We start from the raw sequence: 24,329 nt of genomic DNA on the forward strand, positions 1-24,329 counted from the left end.
CCAGGGGGAAAGATTGAAACAAGCTGGATGTGTGCTATTGCTGCGAGCCATCTCGTGACTACAGAGGGGAGAAAGCCTCAAAAGCAAGGTGAGCGTGCAACGTTTGGCAGGTGGGAAGAGGGAACATGGCCAGGGATGCTGCCACATTACCTTGAAAGGGGAGCGATGGAGCCTTCCAGAGGCTCTATTTTCACGGAGGTGTTGCATCCCTCTGAGAAGAGAGAGCTTTCTCTGAAGGCAAAGCTGAAGGCTTCCTTCTCGCTGTTGATCATATAGATGGTCTGGTGTACCTTGTGCCCTGGGGAAGGGATGGAGCAGCTGCTGCAAACCCTTTGGCAGCTGGGCCACTGCTGCATGGTACTCCTGGCCAGGGTGGTCGCAGGTTTCTGACCCCCTGGGCTCCACGGCATCACCCCCAAATCCTCTCTTAGAAGTCCCAGACATGCACTATGCCCCAAACACCCATGTCTTCCTCCCTTCCCCTTCCTCTCCCTCATACACTCATGTCCAGGATCTGGCTGATCTGCTCACACCAGTGCCTGATCCCATTTCCAGCTTCCTTTTTGGAGCTTGCTGGAGCAGGAGGACTGGAGCAGTACACATCTGAGTGAATAAGGTACAACCGTGGTGCTCACCGACTAACAGCAAGTGGAAGTTCAGGTGGGACCTGTCCAGAGTCACCAGCGGGTCCGTGGTGTTGCCCACCAGCAGGAACGGGACCGAAACGCTCTGCTCGGGGATCGTAAAGACCCAGAACGACTCTGTGATGTCCAGATGCCGGGGGATGAATTCAAACTTCATCTGGGGAGAAAGAGGCAAATGAAGGGAAGTTGCTGCCCTTGGCAGGGGTAAGGGAAGAGGGATGCATGCTGCACCACAGAGAAACCCCAGAAAGCTCCACCTCATGCACTGCCAAGTCAGAAGGAGGCCACCATGCCACTTACAGCCCAAAGGCATGGCAGGTGGGGTACAGTGTGACAGCAGGTTCATCTCCCAGCTTATTTGTGCTGTATTCAAAGGTTGCCTCATGGTCGTGGCTAAAGCAAGCTCACAGTGAGGTGGGACATCCCGAGAGTGCAGACACAGCTGGTGCCAAACTGACGTGAATGTGTGCTGGACCCACCTTCTTCTCTTTCTACACCCACCTCTGCTTTCTTCCCCGGCTGGATCTGCCCTCTCTCTGTGAGGCAGAAGAAAGCTGTCTGTCCTGGTGGAGCTGCAGGGTCTTGGCAAGTCCATTGGAAGGAGTATGCGGAACTGGTTGGGTTCATAACCATGAAGGTCCTGGGCACACAAAGTGAAAAAGACTATGAAGGTGGCTTTGGGAGGTCAATAATTCCATCCTGCTGCAAATATCAGGCACCGCCAGTGCTGGATGACATCCAGTTGTTGGGTACAGGTGGACAATGCTGGCACCATGAACGTTGCAGCTGCTTTTTGGGAGCCCTGTTTGTCTCCCAGGCAGACATAACAACAGCCATTGAGAAAGAAATTAGCAAGGGCATAGCCAAACTTTTGCACATTAAAAAGGTAAAATCAAGTTCAGCAAGACTCCTTTGGAAGGTGATAGTGTCTGTACTAGTTGCAGCCTTTGCTGACCCCGTTGACCAGTGCCTCAAAGGAGCACAAATGCCCTGAGGATGCTTTTCAAAGGGACAAAGGCTGTATGGCCATGTAACACAGGCTATGCATGGTCCTCCCAGACCAACCCACACCAGCTGAGGAGGCATTACCAGCTGTGATATTGAAGAAAAGGGCAAAGAGAACAAAAAAATTGGCCATGTGGTCTTGGCCACTGACCAGCTTGTTCCAGCCACATTTCAGCAGGTCACAGACGTGGTGCAGATGTGCCATGGGGCTTGGAAGAGGAGCTGGAGAGGTCTCTGGTTGAGGGGGGTGACCAAGAGACCATCAACAGGGGCAGCCATGCCCACACCTACCTGCTGTTCCTGCTACACACGCCGATTGCTGCAAACTCGACCACCCTCGTGTTGAGGCCCAGCATTGTCCCCTTCAGGTTCTGCAGCTCGGGGCTGCGCCTTTCTGCGGTGATGTAGTCGGAGTCTTCCAGCTCGAAGTGGCAAAATGGCATCTGGCTTCTCCCCTTCATGATCACTTCTGGGCCCTTTTGATTCGGCTTCAGGTTGGGAATACTAGGAAGAAAGGGGCTGGTGTTATTATTTCCATGCTGCTGGCTGCTTGTGCTGCATCCTCTCTCAGTGCAAGCGTTGTCAAACAGAACTGCAAAGCTGACATGGCAGAAACACGAACAGAGGTGTGCCTAGAGCAGCACACAAATTTCTGCTTGGAGAAGGAGGTCCTGTTTGTCTGCTAAAGCATAGCTAGGGGTTAGCTGGCCCCTAGACAGCCTTTCTGGATCTCTCATTCCAGATTTTGCAACCCTTCAGGAGCTTAAAAATAAAATGTCATTTCCCACTGTCTCCATATCTGCTTCTACAAGTCCAGTCCATCTTTATTTGGTCCTGAGTGCTCGTTGTTTCTGCAGACTCTTGGGGTTTGCTGTCCCCAGCTCTGCATTCCCACCCCCCAAGTCAGAGGCAATACCATGACTCAGGGTAGCCCGAGTTAACAAGTTAGCAATCCCGGATGCTTCCTACCTGCAGAGCATGCGGCTCTCAAAGTCCCCCACGTACACCGGGGAGAACTTCATCTGGAAGGGCTGCTCCTGGCCGGCAGGGATGGTGCCACTGCGGGGCTCGACAGAGAAGAGCGAGGTGGCACAGACGGTGCTCGGGGGCGAGCTCAGGGAGGACGAGTCATGCCCCAGAGAGCAGCTCCGCTGGCTGGGCTGGTACTTCTCAGAGGCACCAGAAGCACAGGAGACGAAATGCCCTGCATGAAGGAAGAGGTTAGCAGGACATCTTCTTCCAAGAAGGAATCTGGTGCTCCTCCTGCTGCAAGTGGATGGGAGGAGAGACGGGATGCTCTTGGCATGTCCCTAAGGCCATGCTTTCAGCAGGTCTCCCATCGAGGAACAGAGTGGTCAAGGTCATCTTGCTTCTGTGTTACTGCTGGCCGAGTTGTAATCCTGGAAAGTCTCAAGGATAGGTGTGAAAGTGAGGACAGACAGCAGGGAGATTTGGGGGTAGGAGAGGGCAAATAGAGTGAAAAGGTCCAGCAGAACCAGAGAACTGCTTAGATCAAAACACGACACTGAACATCACTCCACAGAAGTGATTCCAGCCTCAGATGAAGGCTATGTCTCTGTTAGCAAATTAAATGAGCCCAGGACTGAAGCCAGCTGCTTCACTCCGTGTTAAACTCTCTCCTTCTCCAGAATGGAGTTACTAGATGCAGACTTCTCCCGCAGAATGGTTTCTGGCCAGCGCTTGCTCCCAAAATATTTCCAGGAACTACTGTCAGAATTGGCCTGGGTCAAACCTGTGCCAACTAGCTGTAGAGATCAGTGTGTTATAGCACCTGGGAAAATGTCTGGGTGCTATTTCATGTCAGACAGCCTCATCTCTTAGAGACAGCATTAAGTCCAGTTTAAATTAGTGACTAAAACACACCAGGCAACCCCAGCTGCCACGCAGAGCCAGTGTCTTACCTTTCAGGGTGGTGAGGAGCAGCTCCCCAGCTCGGCTCGCTGCCCTTTCATCCCCCACGTCCTCCATCCAGGTGTATTCCAGGGCCACGTTCCCTGTGTTGGACAGCTGGAAACTGGAAAGCAAGAGGGAAAACAAAACAAAACAAAGCAAAAAACATAAATTTGAACCAAGTAGAGAAGTAACACTGCCATGTGGGCTCCTGGCGCCCTTCTTTGTGCTGAGCAGTGTGTTCTTCCCCAGCCTTGCCTCCACTGCTGTCCTGGGCTGCCAGGGGCAAAGTAATTGCAAGTTTAGAATTTAGAGGAAGGTGCAGACATGGTGCCTGGAAAACTTAACCCAAGGAGTTTATTCCAGCCTCATGTCTCAAGTTGGCATCATTTTGACAGCAAACTTGTCCTTGAGCAAGTGAGGACTGGCAACATGCAAGGAGAGCAAAACCATGGTTGCTCTCAGCAGAAAGGCCCATCAGAATTGCACCTCCCCAGCACCGCAACCAGGAGCATTCCCCTCCAAGTCTCAGCAGCCTGATGGAAATTGGAAGAGGTTTATGAAACGGCTGTGCAATGAGCGTGTCAGGGGCTAGTGGTACGGGAGCATGAGTAGAAGGAAAAGCAGCGGCCAATGGAGCCCACCACAGCTCTGGGGAAGCAGGCACTGGCTGTGTGGCGCTGTGCCAGCCCTGGGCAAAGGCTGCTCCCTGCCTGACCTCCACCACTCACGTGAACGTCCTCGTCTGGAAGAGCAAGGTCTCCTTGAACTGAATCGCGTCTGTCTCCAGCTTGAACTCGGCGTAATCGATGACAGCGCTGAGGCGAAGCTCCACCTCGCGGCTGCTCCTCTCCAGGAGGCTGTGTGCTGGTTCTGGGTCTGTCTCAATCACCTCCAAACAGGACAGGGAGGAATCACTGAGCAGAGCCCAGAAAGCCAGGCTGAGCTTGGAGCCTTTGGGCCTCCAAAATCAACCATGTATAGGGGTTAGGAAGGACTGTTCCCATTTATTTCCCTGGAAGGAGGAGAAAATCTGGCCCTGCTGCTAATCACTAAGGTGTTTGTTCCTCCATGCTGCTTGAAGCAGTCACCACCATGACTGTGAGCACACCGGTGGGGATGATGACCAGCTATCAGTCCCCATGTTCTAATTCTGTAGAGCGACCTTTTTTCCTGGCACCCTACAAATCTGTCAGGTCTCTAAATTGGGATTAAGCTCCCCTGATGGAGCTCCATGGATGGAGAAACCCAAGAATGAACAAATCTAGAACTTGCTTTCCAAATGTCACGTGTGGGACAACAGCTGCCAGGCATCCTGGGATGGGAATGAATTTACAAGGGAAATCTCTGGCTAATGATGGTAGAAGGTTGGAGGAAAAAAAATGGTTTAGTGGTCTTACAATGGCTCAGAAACCAAAGAAGAGACACTCAGGATAAGAGTGCTTCATCACTAATTATAGGAAAGCAAGAGCTTCCAGAGACTATACTCTGGACTCCCATATGACTGCCCCATGCTGGTGGGGCTGCTCCATTATGAGATATCCCACATGATATAGAGACCACAACAGAAATCTCAGTAGCATAAACAGAGCTCACCCAAAATGTGCCAGTGGGCGAGCCAGAGTGCGCAGATGAGAGCGAGTTTCACTCTCCACTTCAAAAGAAGAGCTAGAGCACAGTGGGGTTAACTCTCCATTGGCACAAAAGGCACTGAATCAGATGAAGAGTTATTAACACCCTAAAATGTGTTCTAAAAATAAAATGTTCTAAATAAAATGTTCTAAAAATAAAATAACATGGGCTGCAACACTTCTGAGACCAACATTTGCAAGTGACTAAAACACCTCTCACCAACAGACTTCCCCATCTCGTGTGAGCATAACAGGTCGCAGTGAATCCATCTCTCCCCAAAAACACACCGCTGGTTAAAACTCACAGATGGCTCACATTTCAGGGGGAAGCAGGGACTGCTAAGCCAGCAGATGGTGGCCTGCTGCCATGGGCACCTAGTTTTGTGGAAGCTGGGTGAGCTTTTGCTGTCGTGCTCCTTACCTTCTTCTTGACAGGCCACATGGCTGCCTGGTCCCTCGTGGTATCCACCCACTTGACGGTGCGCAGGCGGTCGTCCCAGTCGGTGACCTGCTCCGGTGGCAGCTGGAAGGCGATCCTGGCCACCTTGCACCTCACAGGCTGTCTTCTGAAGGTGACTGCCACGTCTGATTTCAAGGTCACTGTGATGTCCTTAGTGCAGCCAGCATGGAGGTGTCCCACCTACAGCAGAGAGCCAACCAAACTGGAATCAGCAGCAAGGGCAGGACTGGCAGCGAGGACATCACCTCCCATAGCAGAGAGCCTTTTTAGTGGGGTGGAGAGCCCTGCCCGAACAAAGCTGCGTGTCTGGCAGAGTCAGCATCTGCTGGGGGGCACTGAAATGTGGCACCAGTATGTGGAAAGTCACCGGTGGATCCCAGGAGATGTCTGGCAGTGTTTGGGTAGTGGGAAAGGCAGAACTACCTGAGCTCACCTGGGGGGAGAAGTGAAACGGGGGGCCTGCCGGCCACTCGAACCGCATCGCCTCCGCCCGGCTGCGGTTGGTGATCGTGAAGGTGGCCTGGTAGGGCTTCCCAACGTGGCAGTCCCCGAACTGGATGTGATCTGCTCTGACAGCTGTTAAGAAGCACAAGGGATGTCAGCGGGCAGCCAGGTCCATCCACCCCCAGAACATGCACATCCAACTCTTTTCCTCGCTCCAAGCCCTCTTGCCTCTGGGAGATGCACTTCCCTGCTCTACCCCCGTCCCTCAGAGATGCACCCTGACACGTCCCTGAACGTGGTGCAGAGGGATGTGCATTGCAGCATGCCCATGGCAGGCACGCTCACAGACCACCAGGCCTGGTGGGTGACATGGGATGTCCTGGTGGAGAGGATATGGGATCATAGATGGCCTTCACCCCCACAGGACACCACGTGCCAATAGACCTCTTGTGGCCCTCGTGTTCCCACGTGTGGCTGCTGTGCAGGCTACAGAAGGCAACAGGATCTGTCCACTAAGGCTATGCCACACCACACTGGCCCAGGGTGAACAGAAACGTGTACTTTCCTATTCTTTATTCCCTCTTGGCAGCCTCTCCTCTCTTACCTTCAATTGTGTCCTCCTCCAGATCGCCCTCAGAGGTCTCCTCAGGGCTCTCCTCAGCGCTGTCTGCCACGAGTCCATGGATATTGTCTATTGTGAAGTCATCCTCGTAGCCTTCACCCACCAGCTGAATGTTGGTCTCTTCGTAGGGGTTGTCCACCACGGACAGGTGGATCTTCCCTTCCACGCGCTGGGGCAGGCTGGGTTTGAAAAGCACGTCGAACTCCGCTGATTCCCCACGGTGCAGGACCAGGGAAGCAGTGTGGGGCTTCATCCCTGCAGAGTGAAGTGAGAGACAGGGACACAGATGCACAGAGAAAACACCTCCAGAGGGTATAAGAGGAATAAGTGGCTGCAACCCAGCTGTTTCTAAGCACAGATTCTCCCCCCAGAGGCTCTAGATGTTCCTCCTGTGTTCACAAGACTATGATGACACCATGCATATCCTGAAGTGTCTTAACTTCTTAACACCTGGCTCTCAAACTGCCTCCAGCCAGCTCCTTCCATACCTAAGCTGAGTCAAATAGTGTTTTCAGCTTCTGGTGGCTGGCTGTGGGATCAAGGGCTGCCTTCATTCAGGCTGGTAGCACCCCACACACAGCAAAGACCTCGGATGGTCCAACTGAAGTGCTGATAGTTCCCCAGGACTTTCCCACAGCTTGACCCACCATGCCCAGAAGAGCAGAAAAAATTCCTACAGCTCGCTAAGAAGAAATTCTGGAGCAGCACAATCTGTGGTGCAAAGTCCACATGAAAAGGTAGGGGTAGAGAAAGCCCCAGGGAAGAAACTGTCTCTAATACCTGCTGCTTGACCAAACCATAAGCAGGGCACACCCTTCCCTGTGTGGATGACCACACTTCATGGTTAATACATTTACGTTCTCCAGCAGAGTCCTCCTTCATACCTGCAGCCTGGTAGATGCACTGCGTGGTTGGCCGGGCTCTCAGGAAGAAAACTCCCCCTTCGTCCAACAGATCTATCATCACCTGAGAAAAGGGAACACAGCAAGAGCGCATCTGTGAGGGTACAGGAGAGCCCGTGGACCATCACCGAGCTGCTGCTGGTCCACCACTGGGAACCCAGCACGCTGCTCTGCTTCACACACAACTCTTAGCGTGAAGTGGAAGTAAAATCAGACAGAAAAAGTGGTCAGAGGTGATGGAATGTAGTTAAAATATAAGTAAACAGGACAGAGTATTAAGAAGTAATGAGCAGAATGGAATTAAACAACAACTGAGTTTAATGAAAATGTAGTAAAAACGTGGTCAGATAGAAAATAACGTAACTAGGACACCACACATTGCCACTGAGAACCAAAACGTGAGCAGGGAGGGCTGGGAAGGGGTCATGCAGGGTAGCAGCACATCCCAGCTGTGTTTTCTGGGGCCTCTCTCTCCTCCACGGGAGGAGGGCTTGTTCCCAGAGCAGAGGGTGCATTTCCCAAGCAGGTCCTCACCTGGACGGGTACGCCACCAGCGTTATGAAGGACCAGAGGGAGCTTTTCGGAGTCACCCAGCAGCAGCTTCTTGAAGAGGAGCAGAGGGTTCCCTCCCTTACTGTGAAGGATCGGGCGCAGGACTGTGACCCGAGGCAGATTCCCCTCTCCACTGATATCAAACGTCAGGCTTTGGGCTTTAATTGCTGCAGGGCTGCAGGAGGGGCAGAGGAGAATTCGTTGTTGGCTGGCAATAACCCGTTTTCCATTTGCCAGGCAATGAATATGTGCCACCCACAGCACCCCTTGTCCCTCTCCTCCCATGTCCTGAACATGGTTCTAGGGCAGAGTAACCAGCTGCTTTTACAAGGGCTGCAGTTGTTTTTTAATATGGAATACCATGACGTACCCTAGGTTAATCACATACAGTCGTCTCCTTAGAACATAAACGAGGAGGAGATAACGTATGGTGGCTTCCTGCCACAGAAACCACTTTATCCAGCCCTTTGGCCTTGGAAAGCCCCAGCTCAGCAGCTGCACCTCCACATTTTTCTGATTCACTAACTTCCAGTTGGCTACCTAACGTTGAGCAGACTTCATAGCCAATAATACACTCTAAACTATGACTCTTATTCTTCTGCCCTGCTCTACCTAGTAGTTACTACATGATCCAGTGCTAACTCTTCTTCCTAGGGCTACTACAAGAGCCAGGATTGATGACAGGTCCACATCCTGCCAGAGGAGAAGCAGCTATCAGAGAGGTCCCCCCGTGAGCTCACAGGGTGCATTACCTTGTCTGGGCATCAAGTGAAGCTTCAAAAGTGCACTGGTAGCTCTGCATGGTTTGAGGAGTGAAGGCCACTGTGGCGAAGGCGTGGGAGCGGCTGGGCACACACATCTGGACGGGGACCACCTCGAAAACATCGCTGATGCGGCTGTTGGGCTGGGGGAAGCACACGGAGCAGAGTGAGGAGGAAACACCCTTCTGTGTGATGTAGTCTGATGCACGTCGTGGTGGGTGGGGACAGGACAGGACCCTTCTGTCTCGGGGGGTGACTCCAAAGTGGTGCTGGCCTCAGAGACGGAGCTGCCATAAAGCCCAGGAGGGCCAAAGCTTGCTCTGAGTGCTTCCACAAACAGAGGAATGAGCCAAAACCTTGCTTGAGACATGCTGAGTTCAAACCAGCTGCCACCTGGGGCTGCTGCTCTCCCCCATAGCTTCATCTGCACAGAGCTGGACTAGAACGGGTGAGGTGCACCTGGAGAACGAGGCAGGCTCCTACCTTAGAAGAACAACAATCACATTGGCTTCTATTTCTTACCTTACCAGAGATGGGTCTGATGGAGAGGACCACGTTGCAGGGGACTTTGCCCACGTTGCGGATCTTGAAGCGAGCAGTGGCCCGGTGCCCAACCAGGACGTTGGTGAAGATGAACTTGTTCTCGTCTGTGATGAACACACCCTTGTCCTGCATGGTCTGCAGGATCTGGCAGAGGTTGGTGTTGCTGCAGATGCGGTGCTCCTCAAAGATGGACCCTACGTCGTCAGCCACAAACGCTGTGAGAAGAAAGGAGGGAGGGCTGAGATGGAGAAGGCTTCCTGCTGGGTTTAGCTGGACCTTGTTGGCCTCACAGAAGGCTTGATAAGCCCCTTCTGGCCAAGTCACTGCAAAACTCTTGCCTGGAAGCCCAGGAACCCTCAGTCTTAAAAGGGCATTGCTTCCTCTTTGCCCTTTCTTGTACCCCTCCCAGCCTTTCCCACTGGTGCACATGAAAACCCTCGGGGGTTGCAGCCCTTTCAAGAGGTCTGGGTGCTCAGCAGCAGCAGGTCTGGCCACGGGAACCTGGGGATGGGCGTACCTGGGAGGCAGGACTCGGCCAGCAGGGTATAGGGGATGCCCAGGGGTTTGTCACTGGGGTCCCTGTCGCTGATATCGATGGAGAGGTGCTCCTCACATGGCCCCAGTGGCTCCGCGTGGCAATCCACCGTGATTGTCTGCTCGTCCCCAGGATGGATGGAGCCGAAGCCGGGGTACACCGTGAACATGCCCACGGTGAAGCGAGCCTGCAGAAAGAGCCCCGGGAGAGGCTGAGGGCTGGCAGCCTGGCCTTGGGCATCCCCAGCAAGGACTGTACCACCTCCTGGCCTCCAGATGGGCCAAGGGCGAGAAGGGATGGTCCAAGGCCCAGGGGCAGCCCCAGGATGAGAGGGCAGGGAAGGGAGAGCCCCAAAGGGCTCCAGGTCTGAGCCTCTGCTGGTGGCTGGGAGGCGATGGAGATCCAAGCACCTGCACACACAGACCATGTCCCATCCCGCAGCCGTGAGCCCCGTCCCAGGTGCAGTCAAGCCCCCTGACCCTGCCACACGCTGGGGGAGCAGGAGCCACTCACCTGCATGGAGGTGTTCGTCTCCTTCTGCAGGGACTGCTTGCTTTGCTTCGCAGAGGTTACCACCTTGCCTACGTTTTCATTCTCCTGGGAGTGGTTGGATTTCTTGTAAAGGGCGCTGGGGGGAGAAAGCAGAAACACCCACGGTGCTGAGCTCCCCCAGCCATCCTCTGAGGCCAGGGGCTGACCTTCCTCCCTATGAAGGAAATCCTTCCAGGTTCACATTCCTGATGGCTCCTTCTGCTGCCACAGGGCAGGGACAGATCAGCTGTACCACCAGCTTTGTCCTACACCTGGGGACGCTGAGGCATTTTGGGTCCCCTGCTCACAAAGGGACCAGGACCCAGTGCCCAGCCTGCTGGTCACACACCTTCCCTTCCCGCAGCCCTGGCTGGGAAGGCTGCTGCAGCTCTTCCCTCACCTTTTCCTTGCCAGCCCAGACACATCCTGGTCCGCTCTGCAGACGAGGAACTTAAAGTCGAGGCTGCCTCTGTTCTCCAGCGTGATGGCGCAGGTTTTCTTGGTGCCGTTGACCAGGGCGCCGAAGTTGATGAACGAGGCCGGGGTGACGCTGTACTTGCTGAACACAGCTTTGGCGGACACCCGCACGGGGATGATGGCGATGGTCTCCCCTCCATTGCAGAGGCTGGGCTCAATCACCTGCAGCCAGGGGAGGGGTTGGTAAGGCAGCAAGGCAGCCAGCCCCGCTGTCCCCTAATGCCACCCCATGTCCCCTTCAACCTCCCCTATTTAAATCCAGCTGTTTCAATGCCTCCTCCAGAGCCAGATTTTCAGCTCTACTTAAGAAGCGTCCCCAACAGCTTCTGGAAGACTGCTGTATACATCTAAGAGAGGGTTCCCCAGCTAAACCTTTCCTTCTAGGGGACACACGTCCTGCTAACACCTGGACAAGTGTCCCCCTGGCTTGGGCAGCTCACCTGGCACTTCAGGATGGGTTTGTCCTCGATGCTTATTTCTGCCTTGGGGTGGAAGAGCAGCTGGACCTGCACGGGGCGCTCAGAGACGGTCAGCATGCCTTCCTGTGGCTGGATAGAGAAGTGGGATGCCAAGTCTGGGATGCTGGTATCTGCATTTTCTATCAGGAAGCTGGGGACAAAGGGAAGGAACAAAGACCTCTGTGGTTAGAGGTCCTGGGTGGCAGCAGCACAGCCAGCACCTTGCATAGGACCTTAAGGAAAAAAAAATAAATAAATAAATGAAAGGGTCCATTTCTGCTTGGGAAATCCCAGATTTTGACACAGACTACAGACAAGAGTGCTGTAAGCTCACTTCAACACTGATTTTGTCATTCCCTCCTTTGAAGACCTTCACAGAGAGAAATGAGTACACCCTCAAACGAAGGGAACCAATCTCAGCAGTACGGGGAGCTTAAATTTCAGCCTCTTCTTTTGGTTCCTGCTGAGCCGTAAAGAACTACTTGTGACTGCATTCTCCGTTAAAATATTTGAGGTACAAGAGCCTGGATTTTGTGTTTACTCAAACTATGAGGAAGCCAGCATGGGAAAAGGTTCCAGCCATGGACAGACCGGGACACAGAGCTGGGCAGAGGGTGGCACTGTGCACGGACAGAGCAGGCAGCCAGAGCTGCAACCCACCTGTATGCGATCTCGTACTTCCCTTTGTTCTTCAGGGTCAGTGCTTGCTTTGTATCATCCAGCACCTTAAGGACTCCAAAATCCACGTTGCCATCTGTACCTGCAGTGTTCCCACAGAGAGAGGTAGGAGATGGTGAATATCTGAGAGCTGCTGGAGGCTGCACCAAGCAACAAGGTACATAAACAAAGTTCTCAGACATCACAAAATCCTCAGCAGGTTTCCCCATCCCGGGAGCTTTCCCTAGCTGCTCTGCTGCCCTTTCTCTTGCTTGGAGAGCACCTGCAGGAGTCAGCAGCTAACGAGCCTGGTTTCCATCTCTCTGCTTCCAAGCACAGATCCACCAACTCTATGTGCTACGCTGCGCCTCCAGGAGGTGCCAGCTGCCTGGCACCTGGACTATGTTGGTTTGGGTGCAACCACTGACCTTTAGGGATGGTGATGCTCAGAGCAACATCATAGGCCTCCGCGTGGATCTGGATATTTTCAATCTGAACAATCCCCAGGATGTTCTCTGCATCTGAAACCTGAGGCAGCAAGAAACAAACACTGCTCGGACGATCCTCCTCTATTCTTTCAGTAGGTGACAGAATGGTCCTTGTCTCTACTGGCTGGCTCCACCATGGCCTCCCCTGCTTTGTGGGCTATCAGTCTCTTAAATCACCCAGCACTCTCACCGAAAGGCAGCCATGGGGGACAAAATCCCAGGGTGAGAGTTTGCTGCCCTATGTTAAAAGCCACAGATGGACTTCAGGATGGGTGCTGAGAACGCACCAACGTCTGGACAACCAAACGACAGCATTCAGCCCTGCAGAGCAGCAAGGTGCTGTGGCATGGGCTCAGGATGCTGCCCCGTGATCCAGGCTGACACCACGTGGGGACAACACCCGGCTGTCTGGGATGGGGATGCTCGGGGATGCATTGCAAATGCAGTTTGAGGCAGCAGGCGTCAGGGGCACAGCTTGTGTCTGCAGGTACATCTCTCCTTCACTCCACAATTTACTTGCTGTGGTGGTTTTACACTTGCTCGATGAAGCTCGGCTGCAAGAGCACCCTAGCAGTCACCTGGTTTCCAAAAAGCCATCCTTCAGCAGGAGCCCCTTGCTGCTAAGGCCTGCCCACCCCAAAATCACAAGCAGAAGGAAGCTCAAGAAGCCTCCTCCTTTAGCCCTCTTTGAAGGATACCCTCTCCGCACTGCCTCCATCCCTCAGGACCTCAGGTGAGCCTTGCCGGGGAGAGCAGGGTGCCCTCACCTCCAGCCGGATGGTCTTCTTCACGCTCAGCGCCTTGGTGGCCATGAAATGCAGGTACACCTCCAGCTCTGTGCAGGGCCCCACCACGCCTTCGTCCTGTGACACCGAGAAGTCCTCGCCGAGGTTTTCCAGCCCGCTGAGCCTCCAGGCTGCGGGCAGCGGGTTGGAGTTTCGCAGCACCAGCTTCTTGCTGTCCCTCCTGCAGGGACACGGGGATGCTCAGCACCGGCGGCTGGGCGAGCATCGCGACTGGAGGCAGCTCGGGGCAGCCCCACGGGTGGGACCAGTTGGGTGTCTGCCCTATGTGATAAGCCTGAGAGGTGAGGTCCTGGGGGACAGCAGCCAGAAAAAGGGAGTTAGGGAAGGGCAACTGGACTGCCGTGGTGTTTGGAGAGCTGGAGCTGACCCAGCAGGCTCTTCCCCTGGGAACAGAGAGACACTGATGAAGCAGTGGCTCAGGGCCACAGCACATGGAACAGGGACTTCTCCAGCATGTCCAGCTGGAGTCAGCTAACACGAGCACTGGGGCACACACAGCTCTGCTGTGGATCAGGACACCCAGCACCCAGCACTGCTGGGGACTGTGGAGCTCACGGCCACTATGGGATGTCCCAGCCAGCGAGGAATGGTGAGCTGGAGACTGGGAAGTGATGAGGGGAGGAGAGATGTCGGTCCAGCCCCATCCTAAGCAGGCACACGGCCAGCCAGAGAGCCCAAACTGCTCTTGTCCCTGCCCTAGCGGGTGGCTGACCTGTGCAGCAGCAGCTTGTCGAAGTGCACCTGCTTGGGGCTGACCCCCAGCTCCACCCGCACCCCCTGGCAGCACAAGGGGAAGACCACTGGCTCCGGGTTCTCCTTAATGCAGCACACGAGGTTGTCTTCAATGAGGCCAGCTGACGTGGGGTACGCCCAAAGGCTCAGCTCCTAGCCCCCCAAAAAAGCAGAGAAGAGGGTTTTGGTGAGCAGAAGGAGCAGCCCCTGGGTGCTGCCACCGCTGCCTGCCCGTCCCCTACCTGCTTCTCGTTGGGTTTCAGCGTCATGCTGGGAGGGTCCAAAAGGAACGTGTCTGCTTTGAGGTCGTGCTCAAAGAAGAAATGCACCTCTGCTTCCAAGGAGGTGGTGTTGAGGATGGTTATCTTCTCGCAGTTGCTGGGGTAGTTCTGTGCCTTGTACCTGTCCATGGAAGGGGAGAAGGCTGCAGCAGAGCTGCTGGGGTCATTGCCTTTATCACCCGCCGAGGCCAGTGCTGTGTCCTGGCAGGAGGATGCTCTCTGCAGCCTCCCAGGATGACCCAACAAGCAGGCTAAGAAAAAGGAACACATTCAGGGGCACGTTGCATGGTGGGCTCAGCCTTCTGGCACCTCCACGTTTGCACCTTCACCTGGTGCCCCTGTCCTAGAAGCGTGATGATGCACAAGACACTTAAAGAAAGAGCATTTTGCAAAATGCAAATTCAAGTGTTCCTGCACAAATAAAAGCCAGTCAGGCACATGGCCCCTTCCCCACTGCTTTGATAAGTTTCTTTCCCTGCAGGGTTTAAAAAATGCTTTTGCAAAGGGATTTTAAAAATAGTTTAGCTTTTCTCATTCAGAAAAGCCATGAGACTGCCTTGTGTTTCATGGGTTTGCTCAAAGTCTCAGGAAGAGAAAAAAAAGAAAAGGATGCATTCCCAAGAGGAGAGCTAAATTTAACAAGTGTCCCTTCCCTAAGGTGTGAAATAGCACTTGGAGTTAAATGGTTAAATAGCAAACAGAAACCTGAGACCATTCATCAGGCTGGCTAAAGATCCCCTTCTGTTTTTTTAAAAAATCAAAAAATAAAGTTTTTATTTCATTCCCCTGAGTTGTAAAATACCGCTAGATCTCCAGGGCTCCCATAAAGATAAGGGCTTCATTTCCAATGTTAAAAAAAAAAAAAAAAAAAAAAAAAAAAAAAAAAAAAAAAGATCAGAGTTAAAAATAGACACACCAGCAGCTCCAATGACTTTTTATAAGCAGACCTTATCCAGCAGTAAATTTCAGGAAAACATAAATCCTATTTTTCTTCCTCTGCAGGTCACACACATACACATTGACAGGCCACATCATAAAGCCTGACTACATTACAAATCAATCAGTGGTTTCCAACACCGTCCACAGAGTAATTGCTCATTCAGTCTGCTATTAAGCTCGTTTTCCTAAGTGATGAGTCTGAGATGGGGAGGGAGGGCACAGGGTGCCTCCAAAACTGCCACACAACCCTGGTGGGGGCACCAGGCTGCCCACCCCCTGGCTGGGGAGCACCTACCAGTCTCTGGACTTCCCGCAGAGCAGCGGCCCGAAGTGGAATACACCCGTGCTCATGATGTACTGCTTGAAAACAATGTCACCATCTGCCTTGCTCTTCCTCCGGTGAGGAAACACCAGCCTGGACAGGGAAAAAAAGCAAAAGGATGAGAAGCTCTAAGTGGAAAAGCTGGCCAGAAAGCCACAGCCCTCAGCAGCAGCTGGGGTTCCCTGCTCCCAGCACGGGATGAGATGTTTGGGTGCTCAGGCAGCACACGATGGAGCTCAAAGGAGCCACGAGGTGGTGGGGAGGTGGTCACTGGGGCAAAATGGGCAGCCCCAGCTCCAGAGGCAGGGGCAGGCAGAGCAGGAGGTTTGCACGGAGCAGCCTTACCGTGGGTCCTGGCTGATGGTGGGGTACAGGCAGGTGCCCCTGCAGCGCAGCTGGTGCAGTCGGTTTGTCCCCAGGATCTCAAAATGCAGCGTCTGGTCAAACTGGCCCAGCACCGTGGAGCTGAAGTGGACCTTCAGTTCAGCCTGGCCACGGGCAGGCACGATCCACCGGAAGCTATTCAGCCTGGTGGTTAAAAAAGATGCTTCAAAATGTTGCTAACGAGAAAACCAGAGCAGGAGGAGGGCTGGGGACTCACTGTCCCAGGACTACCCATCTGGTGGGACGGCCAGCGCACCCACCGCCTCCCTCTGCCCTCGGGGCTCACCTGAGGGGCTTCCCCAGAGGTGGGCCCAAGTCCACGCTGCTTTGGTCCACCTCAGGGGGACGTGGTGGTGGTGCCCCCATGCCCAGTCCCTGGGGATGTTTCTTGCTCCGGCCAGAGCTCCGCCTCTCTTTTAGAGCCTCCCGGATGCCCTCAGCCTTCTCTTTCCTCGACCGGCCTCTGGTGGGGGTGACCTGCTCCTCCGATGCCTTGGCACCAAGGAAGAAAAGGGAGAGAGAAGTGAGACTGGCCCTGAGACATCCCCGTCCTGCAGCCGTCCTTCTCCATCTCGCCCACCCTCCACACCCCGTCCAGCCCGGCCCTCTGCCCTGGCACCTTCACAGTGAGTGTGATGGGAGCATCCATGAGGCTCTCCGTTTCCTTCTTCTCTTCTTCCACCACCGCCCCTTCTGGTGCAACAAGGATGAAGTGCTTGAGGGCTTCTCCTGCAGGGGCCACCCTCTTCTCTGGGTAGTGGATCACTGAGTAAAATGTGGTAGGAGGAATGGGAGGCCCCGAGGGACCCAGTCCCAGGCTATCCAGGATCTAAAAGATAAGAGAAAACCCTGTTTGTCCTTCATCATCTTCATCCTCATACACTTTCCCTACAGGCACTGAACTTTTGGCAATGTTTTGATATGGAGTGCTGTGGTTTTTTATGCCTGGTGGGGTAGGGTGGGGTGGGGAGTCTCCAGAGCATTGCCAGGACCTATGAGTGGGACCTAGAGGAAGCAGTGACCATGAGTCACCCTGCCCTGGGACCATTTTTAATGATTTGCAGACCGGGAAAGTCTTGGAACAGACAAGATGCTTGAACAGGGAGTGCTCCCTCTTTCCACCCACACGAGGGACACTGAGAACCTCCCCAGCCACATGGCTGCTGAGAACCCACGGTGGAACAAGCTTGGGACAAGGCTCTGTGCTGATGTCACCCGGTGGGACACAAAGCACCAGGACCCAAACCTCAGCACCCGGGCCCCGAGGGGCTTTACCTCCTCTGCCGTGGGCAGCTTGCCACTCTCCAGGATCTTCCCCGTAGCATCTTCTGCGCTCAGCACCTGGATGTCCAAGCAAGGCACCCCGACATCCTGGCCCTTGGCTGACGAGTCTGCACCTTCCCGTTCCGGCCCAGAAAACCTGCACTCGATAGCCTTCAGTTTTTCCAGCCGCTCCCTCTCTGCCCGCTCCTTCTCCAGCCTCTCCTGGCGCTCCTTCTCTCTGTCCTTCCGGCTCTTGCGGCTGGAGAGAGGCGGGTGCTGATCTTCTGCTGGGTGCCTTGCCTCCTCTTGGCTCAGAAGGGACAGCAGAATGCCCTGAGCCCTGTCCCAGGATGACAAAATATACGCGATGTCTTTCTGTGATGCCTCATAGATCTTAAACCTCTTGGCCAAGACCTTCTCGCTATCGCTCATGGTCTTCTGCTTGGCTTCCTCTTGTTCAGCTTTTGTGGGTTGCCCAGCTGCCCCCGTGCTGCCATCTGTCAGGGGAACCTTGCTCCGCTTTTTCTTATCTTCCTTGTCACCTGCAACAGAGTCCAGGTGCCCCTTCTTGTCGACCCCTTCGTTGATGTCTGAGCGGTTGCTGGTGGACACGTTGGTGTTGCTGGTGGAGGTGGTCAAATTCTGGGCAGAAAGAGAGGGGAAAAGAAGTGAGCACTTCAAAGCACCGACCCCAGTGCTGTGGGATGGTGATGATCGAGGTGGAGATCAGAACACCCTGGTGGAGAAGCACTGTGATCAACCAGCGTGGTTTCCCAGCCCAGCCCCATGTTCTCCCAGCCAGGTACCCATCCCTGGGCACAGAAGTGTGTGGCTTCTTGTGGGGTGGTACAACTCAACGAGAGGGTCCTTCTGTTTTGGGCTTTTCTCCTCTCTGTAAACACAGCCACCCACCTGTCTGCCTCCGTGCTGGCTTTTCTTCCCCAAGGCACTATCTTTTTCTTTCCCAAGCTCTCTCTTCCCCCGCCTGGACTTCTTCTTCATCTCTTCTTCCTCCCTCAAGCGTTTCAGTTCTTGCTTGAGCTTTTCCTCAAGCTCTCGAGCCAGCCGCTCCATCTTCCTTCAGCAGACCAAACAGAAAACATCCCTGACAGTCACCACCAGAAAGCTGGGCTGGCTGCAACCCCAGCTGGTCCCCTGCTTCATTGACTGACCCTGAGGCCAGGCAGAGCCATTAGACCACCTCTGCGGGCTTCCCTCAACCTGAGGAGATTGGGAACACCTGAACTGAGGAAAGGTAGGAAGGGCCAGCCAAGTCTGGGTCAAAATTGTGCAGCTCCTCTGATAAGATCCACCGGCTCCCTGCAGCCAGGGCCTAAGCTGGAGGGCTCGCTGCTAAAATAACGGAGAGGTCGTCCTCATCTCCCTGGAGAAAAGCTCCTTCCCCTCTTGGGAACTGGTGAGGTGGAACTGGCACTGCAGTGACACTTCTGTTTTAAAACCCTCTGAGCTGGACCAAGGTCTCCAGCAGCCTGCTGGCAGCCAGTGTGGGGAGGGAAAGGGCATCAGGTGGGTGCTCAGGGGTCCTATGTGAGACAGGAGCAAGGAAACCCCTCAGGGACACTACTGGGGAGCTTACAGACCTCTTCTTCCTCTCACGCTGGACTTGTAGTATACTGTCATCAAACTGAGCTTTCTGCTCCTCCGTGAGGGCATCGTACTCCTCCTCATCCATCTCCTGGAGGTGTGCTTTCTCCCTCCTGGCAGCTTCCTCCTGCTCCCGTTCTTCCGCACAAGCCAGGGGAGGAATGGTTAGTGGCTGCAGGCAGAGCTGGCTGCTCTGGGTGAGCTGAGAGGGCTCTGAGCCCTGCTCAGCCCCAGCTGGACGTCCTGCCAGGAGGCAGTGGGCAGTCCAGACCCCTGCTGCAGCTGGAGAATCCCCCAAAACGCTGCTGTGCCCTGCATGCCTCACGTGCCCTGTGCGGGGCTTAGACGCTCAGCCACAAGAGGGATTAAGGATTAAAACATCTCTTACAGGTTCCATCGACAACACCCAGATGGACACATGGATGAGGCCGAGGGCTTGAGAGAGAACATTTGAGGGGTACAGAGATGGTTCTCACCTTCCTGCTCTTTTGCAGCCGCCTCTCTGGCTTTCAAAGAGGCATAATCTTGGACGAGGTTCACGAAATAGATGTGAGGCCGGTTTCTAGCAGCTTTGAGCAGGCAGATGAGAGCAGACGCCATGCTGCCTGCAAAGAGGGTCTCCAGGCCATCAAACACCACTCCCTGGTAGCAGTCACTCAGCTGTGAATAACGCCAAAAAGGAAGAGAGAGTCAGTAGCAGCACGCATTAGGCTCTCAGCTTGGCAATCAAACCAAATGCTGACCATCAGCTTGGAGCTGATGCACCTGATGGCATCTGCAGCTTCACCCAAGGATGCTGCTGGCCACCCAGCACTCCCTCCAACAAGTCCCTGAAGGCATCCCCGTGCCTCTTTGCACCAGGGATGTTATCATTTGCCCCCCACCCTCCCGACCCCAAAGGCAGAGGAGAAATGCCATGCCTGCAGCCTTTCCGAGAGGATGGCCCCCAGCAAGTCCTCGGGAAGCACGCAGCTCATCAAACCCATCTCTCCTGCACCGCTGCCGCCGACGCTCAGCCACTGTTGTGAAGGAAAGCAGGGAAGCAGCGAGACGAGGTGAGAACTGGAGGAGCCCTGCAGTGTCAGACATCACAAGGAAAATAAAACACTTTGGAAAAAAGGCAGGCAGCTCCATCTGCTTGGAGCTGGGGTCTCAGCCAGCACAAAGCTTGAAAGGTCCCATGCATTACTGGTGTCATCACCCATGAGCCTGCCAGGTCCGCGTGCTGCTGTTTCTGGGACTGGGACCCGTGTCCATCCATCTTCCTCTTGCCTGTTGCTGCGCTCGCCCGGCTGCGGGAGCCGATGGAGTGCTGGCTGGCTTTGTCCCCAGAGCTGGACTGGCTCGTGGCCGGGCTGTGCCTGGCCTCAGTGCTGGGCTGCAAGCTGAGGGACGCCTCCGTGCTTTGACCTGTGGAGGAGACAGAAGCTCAGCAGGTAAAGCTGCTGGTAAAGTGCAGCGTTGGATAGTGGGCTTTCAAGGCAGAGAGGTTTAATGCACAGCCCTGTGTCCTCCCTACCAAACAGGGCGGTCTGCATGCAGTACACACCGTTTGCATGGTAGCTCCCCTATGGATTGAGCCAAGGGTTGGCCACCCAGGAGCACCGTTTCCCTACCTTGCAGCCATCCTGCATTCTCCCCTGGGCACTGTAACACACAGCCGTGCCCCAGCTGCCATCAGCCATCTCCACTGGAGCTACATCTTCCTCGCTGGATATCCCAACCCATCCTGCCTTCTCCCTCACTTGGCAGTGCAAGTCCTCCCCTCCAGAGGCAGGGTCTGGCCTCACCCTGCACAGCTCACAGCACCAGCTGCCCGATAAAATACCCTAAAAGTTGCTGGTCTCGTGTGGAGAACAGCACACCATCCACGAGCCGCGTGACCCGGTAGCATATATAGGAAAAATCTCTGGAGAAAAGAGTTGATCTTCAGCATGTCTCTGATCTGAAGCTCCTCGGGGAGGCTATTCTTCCCTTTCTCTCATGTTTGTGAAACCACGCTCCAAGTCAGGCATCTAGTGCTTAATGAGCCACTTCAGAGGGCTTTTTCCTCGTTAAAATGGGCAGCAGTTCTGCCTGATGGCCGTGAGGAGCAGGGTGAATTCAGCTTTGAGGAAATATTAAAAAAAAATGAGAAAAATGCAGGTGCGCTTCACCACTCCTGGGAAAAAGGACATGTGCTAAGCAGCCCATGGGCAAGAATAAGCATCCCTGTGTGAGCCTTAACATAAAGAGATTCCACCTAACCAGTGATGATTTATGAGTTGGCTTTACACCTCTACACAGCACCCTAACAGAGCCGTTGGCTGGCAAACTTCTACTTCAGGGGAGGAAGAAGAAGCGGGTGGCTGGGGCAGCTTTCAGAGGCCTTACCGGCGTCCTCTGTCTCCTTGTGGCTCTGCTCTATGGCTGCCCTGAGGCACAGCTCCCGTGCACGGAGCCCGGCCGAGCTGCTCCTGTCGGAGATGGCTTCGGTCACCACCGAGTCAATGGTCAGGCAGGCCGCGCCGTAGCGTCTGGAGAGGGCCACTGCTGCCGACGTCTTTCCTGGAGGGAGAGGAAGAATAGCGTGGTGACACTCACACTGAGTCACTCCTTTATGGGAAACCCAGAGAGAGGCAGCTTGGATGTGCTTAGAAATATCCTCTGGGGATGGAGGGATCATGCCAAAGGGGGATCTTTGTCCTCTGTGGTTGCCTGAGTGCTCCACTCCTGTCCTAGATGTTTGGCAGCCTGTCCCAGAGGGGTCGTGCAACACCCAGGCATGGTTTGGGGTTAAGACATGGTTAAGGAGAAGGCTGGGGCTGTGTCATGCACAGTGGATCCAAGGTCTGCCCACTTTAGCCCACCAACCAAGCACCACGGCCCCCCGGGACACCCCTGGCCGAGTTCCCCCGCTCCTTGCAGCTGAAGACCACATCACACGTACCCGTCAGGGGTGCCCCGTGGATGATGATGACGATCCCTCTGCGGTTTTGGGCTGCACGGCCTTCTGCAGAGATGTCGAGGCCGAGGTGGCGGGCAATGGCCCTGCAGACGGGGCTGTCGTCCAGCTCTCCTGTAGCGTCCTTGCTGCTGGTGCTCTGCCAGTGCTCTGCTGGGCAGGATCGGGTACAGGAGTCACCCGGCTGCACGCCACCGGTCCTGGACTTTTTCCCCGTCCCCTCAGGTCCCGGAGAGGAGGATGCATGAAACAACGCCATGCATGGGGACTCCTCGTGCTCTCCCCTAAGGCTTGCTCAGGTTGGGGTCTGTCCTGAGCATTGCTGATGGTGTCCGGTCACACTATGGTAAGCGGGGTGGCAGAAAGGGGCCTCAGAGGACCAGGCCAAGTCTCCTTCCATGAACAGCTCCAAAGCCCCAGGGCTTTCTGAGTGAGCAGGACACGCACAGGCCCAAGGGAGAGGCTCTCCTCCTCCAGGCTCCTTTGCCACAGAGTTGGGTGATTTAGGAATATTACGCCTGGCTGGGCTTTTACATGTAATTCTCCACAACAGCACTGTCAAAGAGCTCCAGCTCTGCCCTTAGGAGGTCACCAAAAGCTGCCTCAGCCACCGTGGTCACACAGAGCGAGCACTGCCTTGCCAAGGAAAGGGAACAGCAACATCCCAGCGGCTCCTGGGGGCAGAGGTGCTCATTTGGCAAAGCTGGGGACAATTTCCCTTGCCTCTTTCTTGTCCCTGCACCAGACTCTTGTCAAGATCTTACAGACTTTGTGTGCAAAAGTGAAGATGTCATGATGCTGCAGTGGAGTGATGGGAGGTGATGCCAAAGACCTCCATGGAGGCCATTCTGCCTCCGTGGACAAAGAAGAGGCAAAGATCTTAGGGTCATTACCTGTCCAGCGCCTTTTCTCAAGACCTTCCGCCTCCTCTTCTCCCAATTCAGATTTAGAGTCTACCTTGGTGGACTGGTTTTCATCAAACATGGAGAAGGGAATGATGGAGCTGTGGGATGAGATGGTGTGCACGATCCCAGCAGAGTACTTCCCTCCTTGATCTGAGAGAGATTGGATGTCTTCGGCATTTGCTGAGGAAGAAGGACACAGAGAGGGCAGATGGTGAAGAACATGGCCAGGCAAGCTGCTCTTTGCCATTCGTCACTTTGCATGGCCACATGCAAAAAGGTGAAAAATCCCCCAAAGAAGGGAGATGCCCGAGGCACATAGAAGCCTGTCCAAGATTCCTCTGCCCTTTGGGGAAGTTTGAGCTTGTGTTTTTGTTGTTGGGAAGGAGAAAATTTAAAATAGGATAGCTGGTAATGTTAGACTTGGCTGAAGAACTCATCCAATCTTATTCTTAGTGGTTAAGACACAAGAGGATCTTCTGGTTATTTAGAGGGTATTTCCCAGGCCATGGCAGGCAGGGATGAGCTTGCTGTGGCTGCACTCAGGGCTGGTAGCAGATGCAGGTCACAAACCAGACTTTCACCCCAGAATCCCTCCATCGAGCACAAATGCTTGAAGGCAGACTGAAGCCTGCCTCCAACGAGTTCATGGATATGTGTGCTGGTCCCCCCGCTGTGCCCACACGCAGGGCAGCCAGTGCCAGAGCCTCACCATTGTCCTGGCCTGCTGGTTCCCCAGGCTTGGGCTTCCCCTGCTCATCCTGCAGCCTCTTCTGGTCCTGGTAGTACTCCAGCACCTCTGGGGGCAGCTTCTCGCCAGGGGCACGCGGAGGCAGCAGCAGGGTGTTGTGGCAATCGTACTCCTTCAGCACCCGCAGAATCTGTGCATGTGGGGAAGAGAAACCAGCCCTTACATGAAGACCTCCGTTACATGAATCGCTTTCCCAGCCAACCTAGATCTTCTCCCTTGATCCTTCCACCCATCGTAGACTAATCAAGATCCTCCAAAGCCTGCCAGCCACCAGTGGGGACTGCATCCATCCCCCTGCCATGATCTGAAGCACTGTGAAGCCATGGCAGCATGCACATGGGGCTCAGGCCTTCTCACCTGCTCCTCGGCGAGGTACTGCTGGTCGAACTCCAGGGAGTAAAACTCAATGGGGAACTCACACGGGTTCTTCACCACCACTGTCCCCTCCGCCCCGCTGCTGTACGGCAGCACTGGTCCCAGCTCAAGCACCGGGGGGTTGAACTCCAGCTGTGGCTCCAGCCCGTGCCCCGAGACCGGCAGCTGGAAGTGCTGGCTGCTCCGGCAGATGTTAACCTTCAGCTCGCTTCTGTAGGATCTCTGGAAGGAGAGAAGGGCAGAAGGCTCCTACAGGTAGTCCCAGGTGACAGAGACTCCAATTTAACCCTTGCTCCAAGGTTGGGGTGTTACTGGTACTTCTGAGGTGAGTGGAAAACAAATTTACTCATAGTGTGGGGGTTCTACAGCACACAGCATCTGCATGCTGCTCTGGGTGCCTGGGG

At 54.6% G+C, this 24,329-nt stretch overlaps 1 protein-coding gene across 1 annotated transcript in view; it reads right to left on the bottom strand.

Annotated features, from left to right (window-relative positions):
• HYDIN (HYDIN axonemal central pair apparatus protein) overlaps positions 1-24,329 on the bottom strand; it is a gene marked incomplete at both ends in the record, with an annotated part of 112,763 nt that overhangs the window by 7,875 nt on the left and 80,559 nt on the right. The window contains 38 exons of the mRNA XM_082770196.1: positions 151-298; positions 636-801; positions 1,146-1,284; positions 1,941-2,153; positions 2,619-2,853; positions 3,572-3,684; positions 4,292-4,452; positions 5,613-5,831; positions 6,085-6,227; positions 6,700-6,972; positions 7,575-7,683; positions 8,154-8,346; positions 8,924-9,075; positions 9,455-9,690; positions 9,993-10,197; positions 10,524-10,638; positions 10,942-11,180; positions 11,459-11,627; positions 12,137-12,236; positions 12,562-12,661; positions 13,389-13,587; positions 14,140-14,312; positions 14,402-14,561; positions 15,675-15,794; positions 16,047-16,229; positions 16,372-16,577; positions 16,705-16,914; positions 17,361-17,990; positions 18,261-18,422; positions 18,946-19,091; positions 19,430-19,613; positions 19,874-20,026; positions 20,155-20,363; positions 21,327-21,500; positions 21,883-22,050; positions 22,791-22,982; positions 23,512-23,680; positions 23,908-24,147. Of these exons, the coding sequence (XP_082626322.1) occupies positions 151-298; positions 636-801; positions 1,146-1,284; positions 1,941-2,153; positions 2,619-2,853; positions 3,572-3,684; positions 4,292-4,452; positions 5,613-5,831; positions 6,085-6,227; positions 6,700-6,972; positions 7,575-7,683; positions 8,154-8,346; positions 8,924-9,075; positions 9,455-9,690; positions 9,993-10,197; positions 10,524-10,638; positions 10,942-11,180; positions 11,459-11,627; positions 12,137-12,236; positions 12,562-12,661; positions 13,389-13,587; positions 14,140-14,312; positions 14,402-14,561; positions 15,675-15,794; positions 16,047-16,229; positions 16,372-16,577; positions 16,705-16,914; positions 17,361-17,990; positions 18,261-18,422; positions 18,946-19,091; positions 19,430-19,613; positions 19,874-20,026; positions 20,155-20,363; positions 21,327-21,500; positions 21,883-22,050; positions 22,791-22,982; positions 23,512-23,680; positions 23,908-24,147 (7,106 nt within the window). The remainder of the gene's footprint in view (positions 1-150; positions 299-635; positions 802-1,145; positions 1,285-1,940; positions 2,154-2,618; positions 2,854-3,571; positions 3,685-4,291; positions 4,453-5,612; positions 5,832-6,084; positions 6,228-6,699; positions 6,973-7,574; positions 7,684-8,153; positions 8,347-8,923; positions 9,076-9,454; positions 9,691-9,992; positions 10,198-10,523; positions 10,639-10,941; positions 11,181-11,458; positions 11,628-12,136; positions 12,237-12,561; positions 12,662-13,388; positions 13,588-14,139; positions 14,313-14,401; positions 14,562-15,674; positions 15,795-16,046; positions 16,230-16,371; positions 16,578-16,704; positions 16,915-17,360; positions 17,991-18,260; positions 18,423-18,945; positions 19,092-19,429; positions 19,614-19,873; positions 20,027-20,154; positions 20,364-21,326; positions 21,501-21,882; positions 22,051-22,790; positions 22,983-23,511; positions 23,681-23,907; positions 24,148-24,329) is intronic.

Source organism: Aythya marila (genome assembly GCF_965140915.1).
Source record: "Aythya marila genome assembly, chromosome: 12".
NCBI classification, from domain to species: Eukaryota; Metazoa; Chordata; class Aves; order Anseriformes; family Anatidae; genus Aythya; species Aythya marila.